The following is a 5,044-nucleotide window of genomic DNA, read 5'->3' as shown; positions in this document are numbered from 1 at the left end:
AGCAATAAAAGGCTGCAGACTAATACTGCATTCACTTGATAAATACACTGGAAAAAATTCTTTTTTCCTGTCCCAAAAAATATTAGTGAAGACAAGATGAAATAATTGTTTTCCAAAGCGGTTGGAAACAATTAATTACACTGGTTAACAGCAGATTTTAATCAAAAATGTCTCTATGTGATTTTTAACGCTGATTTCTTATGTGTCTTAACTTTTTTCTCACACATTCGGTCTTTGAAATAGTTTAGTTTGTTGTTTTTAATTTTGACCTATAAAAGCTTGCACACTACAGATTTATTTTACCATGCATTGTAATTTATAGCTTGAAAAAATCCACATACTATATATATATATATTACATAACTGTGATCATATTATGATGATAATGATGATGGTGGTAACTGATGAAAAAATTATGTACTAGAGGGAAAAAAATGAGTGCAGATTCGGACTCAGCACAAAAAAAAAAAAAATCTCGTTTACTTGCATCTCTGAGTAAAAAAAATTGTTGACCAGTGTCAATTAAGATGACATTTAATGTCCATTTCATATATTAATCGGCTACATGCAAATTGCTCGTTTACTATTAATAATGATGAGGACATTGTGATGTGTAACAAATGAGCCTTCTCTTAAAGGCGATAAAACAGAAACGTCAGTCAGGGGGTTGTGGCATTATAATTTTGTCACGTATTATTTTGTGTGTGATAGCCCGCGTCTTGTTATGGCATTGAGTACAGGCGGCCCTAAATACGTCTGCTGTGCCCCAAGAGCTGACGACTAAATTTCTGTCATCATGTTGCCTCTATAATTTAGGTCATTTTTTTCCGCTGTATTTTATTTTCATGCTGGTTGTGATTTGGCCCTCTGTTGCGGTAATCAGCATGTGTTAATTATTTAGCTGTTGCCTAATTAGAGCAATTTTTGTATGACACACTTAATTTATGTGGCCCCTTGTGGAAAGTAAGGAAGTACAAGTATAACAAGCAGACCACTTGGTCTTTTAGAGATGTCATTAAGGTTTTTTTTTTTTCTTCTTAGAAGCATCTCTCAACATATTTAAACATCTGATGACTTTGAACTGCGCAGCAAAATCTGTCGCTGCTTTTCTTAGCATCTTAGGTGCATTTGATCTGTGGCTGTACCTCTGAAGTGACTTGCTAAACGCATTCAGACAGTGCCGCCAAAGAGCAGCAGTCACACACAGTTAACCTCAAGATCTGGAAGTGTTTGTGAGTCAACGAAGCTTTACAAACTCACTGCCAGTGTCTGCTTTTGTCAAAGATAGGCTATAAAGAGTGATTAGGTCTAGCTTAGTGATCTTAAAATTCACAGTAAAGTGAGCTAAAGGTCTCAACGCTCTCGTCTCCTCACCCTGACTGCAAGGTAAGTGCATTAAAATTGATCGGAAATAACTGGAAGTTATGAGGTTACAAATTTGCATGGCCACTTTAGTCAGTTGAGTGTATTAGTGTAAAGGTTCTGCTACCCGCAGCGGATATAAAAATGGCATGATGAAAGGAATGCTGAAAATAAATTCCAACATGTCCTGTTGATACTGAAGTGTTTAGTTTTGTCATTGTGTTTGTCTAGCAACTGTACTTCAGTAATGATGAACCAAACTTTTAGATTAGGCTGATAACATTTTAATGACTTGTTGCTCCAGCGCCACATTAAATGCAGCCAATTTAAAACACTGTGTGGCCAAATAAAGAGCAGCGTTATGTAGACAAATAACCCAATTAACCATTGTTAGCCTATAAAGATGATACAAGCAAGGATTGATGGGATAACGAAGTTGCTTGTCCGATAGCCAATTATTATTGTTGTGGTTATCATCGTTTGGTTTGCAGAGCCAGTTACCGCAAATTAACGCCACTCGATTCAGTCTGAATTAACTTGTGGCATAACAGAAAAGGCTTTACAACTGTGGGTGATTCTAATTACAATTTTATTGTAACGTCCGCGTATGAGGTTCAATGTTTAATAGGTTATGAAGTTAAGGGCGAGAACCATTATGGCGATAAAGATGATGACCAGTAAGTTATTTTAAAAGGTGATGAAAACAACATCTTTGTGTGCATGCATGCATGTGTTTGTGTGCATGTGTGTGTTGTTTTGAAGCAGACACCTGCACCCACGATGACTCTGCAGCCATTAAATCCAGTGAACTGCGAAGGCCTTCTGCAAACCGGTTGTTCTCTTCTACATCTTGATGGTGAAGTTCTCCTATTTGGCCAGAAAGGATGGCCAAAGCGCTCCTGTCCAACAGGCGTATTTGCCGTGCACTTGAAACATGGTGAGCTCAGGTTGAGAGCCATATCTTTCTCCAGTGACTCCCAATACCTTCCTCCCTTGCGCTGTCCTGCTGTTTGCCGCCTTGATCCACACGATGGACTTCCGGAAAGTTATCTCATCCATGGCGGCCGCACCCCCAACAATGACATCTCATCCAGTCTCTATGCACTTAGCATCGATAGTCGTGGCGGCAATCGCAAACTGACCCTGCGGTGTAAAGAGGAAGAACTGGTCGGAGAAGTGCCAGGTGCCAGATATGGCCACACAGTCAGTGTGGTTCAGAGCAGAGGGAAGACTGCCTTTGTAGTTTTTGGTGGAAGGTCCTACATGCCCGCAAAAGAGAGGACCTCAGAGAACTGGAACCGTGTGATCGACTGTCCTCCTCAAGTGTTCTTGTTTGACAGGCAGTTTGGTTGTTGTTCTGCTTACACTTTTCCAGAGCTCACTGACGGACAGTCTTTCCATGTGGCCCTTGCGAGAGAGGACCATGTTTACATCCTCGGGGGTCACTTTTTGAAATGTGACGGCCGACCACCTCAGCTCTTTTGTCTGCACGTCGATCTCCTCCAAGGTTGTCCATTATTGTCATGTGAGCTTCTCGACTTTGGTCTATCTATCTCAAGTGCGATCATCACTCGCACAGGCCCCGCTCACAACTATATCATATTGGGAGGATATCAGTCAAAGTCTCAGAAAAGAATGGAGTGCAGCACTGTCATTCTGGATGAGAAGGGGATTCACATCGAACCTCTTGAACCGCCAAAATGGACCCCAGATATCATCCACAGTCAAACTTGGTATGGCGGTGCTGCAGGGGAACAAAGTATGTTGCTAGCTGTGCCAAGTGAGCGCAGATCGTGCCAAACAAATATGCAATACTTTTACCTCGTAAACTTCCAGAAAGTGGAAGACGCCAAAGAAGGCATACAAGCCCAGCAGGTTTGCAGCCAGGAGCTGACAGATTATGACAATTCTACTCCTCTAGAAGATTCAGACGAGCTCTATTTTGGTCGTGAGCCTCAAGAATTGGATGGGAGTAGTGAAGGTGAAGATAATAGCTACAATGAGAAAGATGAGGAGGATGAGTCACAATCAGGCTACTGGATCAAATGTAGCCATAGTTGTCAGCTGGATCTCAGTACATGGGAGCCGTATTACACCACTGAGCTCCAACGACCAGCCATGATCTTTTGCTCCACAGGAGAGGCCGGGCACTGGGTCCACGCTCAGTGCATGGAGCTGTCTGAGACACTGCTCCTAACACTCTCCCAGGGCAACAAAAAATACTTCTGCTTAGAACATGGGGGTCTTCCTATCCAGGGGATGACCCCACCTCAAAAGGTCATGCCACTAACACGTCCCCCTTTAAAAGTGAAACAGAGGAAACCCCAGACAGCTTTCAAGATGTCCAGAACCAAAAAAGGCGTTTTCAGGAGACTTTTTGTTTAACACGTTTTATTGAGGTTGTGAAGTGACAGCCGAGAAATATCTGTGTGTGAAATTTGTCTTTGTCATATAGAGCAGGAGTCACCGACCATTTTGAAGATGACAGCTGCTTCATGAGTGATGATTAGATGAAGCGCTTGCAGTTTGAAACGCATTTCTCAAACTACAAATGACCCTATTATAACATAACTAAAAGAAAAACAGATACATATCAAAATGCAACACTTTTTTTTCTGTAAATCTCTGCCATTGTTCAAATTTTCAAATGATCACTTCTCCAATATTCCAACTATCAACTATTTTCAGAACAGGTTTGCGGGCAGTTGTCCTTGGAGGCCCGCCGGCCCCAATTTGGTAACCCCTGAAGGAGGGAGTAAAAATGAAAATAGGTTACAGACAAATACAAAATTGAAATATTAAAGTCACTGTACGAATTGAGTGTTAAAGCTAAGAAAGGTGTGTCACAGGTGTGTTAATGCCTATCAGTAAGAGTATTTTCTTCTGCATTTGTGATTATTCCAAAAGAAACTATGGAAATGAGTCTTTGCCGCTTGTTTTTCTTTGCAGCTTTTTAATGGCCCTTGTGTTGTGTTGTTGTTGTGAAGTTAAGTCAAAATTGGTTCCTTTGGTTCAAACAGAAAACTAATCCGCAAAATGAATTGTGAAGAAACAGTTTACGTGTCCTCACAATTTTTTTTTTTAATCGAAACATAAACAAAATCTATTTTGCCTTTAACTTTCTGGACTGATTCAAATAGTAACACGAGAAAATAATCTCAAATGGATGTTAATTATATATTTACATACATTTGACCCAGTATTGTGTCATGAAACTCAATTTGAATCGTTTCTGTTGACTTTCTATGAAACCCGGTGTGCAATTTAACTTATTGTGCAACTGAACTTTGTGTAAAAGGGATATATGAAATTACAATCTCACACAGTGTTTTTGATAATAAATTGTAAATTTTCAGTCCCCCTTGTGTTGATGTTGGATCGTAGGATAAATAAATTGTAAGACAGTTTGTTTGCTTGTTTGTTTTTCCAAGTGTTTGCGATTGTCATCGGTAGGTGAATGAGGAAACAGTGTAAAGCACAGTGTAAAGGCAGGGGGGGGGGGGTCAAACTCATTTCTTGTCACGGGCCACTTTGGAGTTACGTCTTCCCTCGGAGGGCCGTTATGACAATAAAACCAAATCAATGTCTAATCGTCTCATTGTATTATTACTTGTACACAAAAAACTGATGGATAACTAGTTTTGAAATCATAATAGATTGTTCAATTATCGTTCGAGTATAA

At 40.2% G+C, this 5,044-nt stretch overlaps 1 protein-coding gene across 1 annotated transcript; it reads left to right on the top strand.

Annotated features, from left to right (window-relative positions):
- The first annotated feature begins 1,185 nt into the window (after positions 1-1,185).
- rag2 (recombination activating gene 2) lies at positions 1,186-4,434 on the top strand. The gene is made up of 2 exons (XM_019893933.1): positions 1,186-1,386; positions 2,128-4,434. Exon 2 carries the CDS (start codon positions 2,143-2,145, stop codon positions 3,745-3,747), a length of 1,605 nt encoding a protein of 534 aa, XP_019749492.1. The 5' UTR covers positions 1,186-1,386; positions 2,128-2,142; the 3' UTR covers positions 3,748-4,434.
- Positions 4,435-5,044: the final 610 nt, after the last annotated feature.

The sequence above is a fragment of the Hippocampus comes genome, unplaced genomic scaffold, assembly GCF_001891065.2.
Source record: "Hippocampus comes isolate QL1 unplaced genomic scaffold, H_comes_QL1_v1.1 scaffold104, whole genome shotgun sequence".
Lineage (NCBI taxonomy): Eukaryota > Metazoa > Chordata > Actinopteri > Syngnathiformes > Syngnathidae > Hippocampus > Hippocampus comes.
The sequence above is the reverse complement of the archived record's forward strand: the minus strand, read 5'-3'. Positions and strand labels throughout refer to the sequence as shown.

What these genes read in the sequence shown, in the direction of transcription:
- rag2 (XM_019893933.1), top strand. Translation starts at nt 2,143, where the DNA reads ATGACTCTGCAGCCATTAAATCCAGTGAACTGCGAAGGCCTTCTGCAA.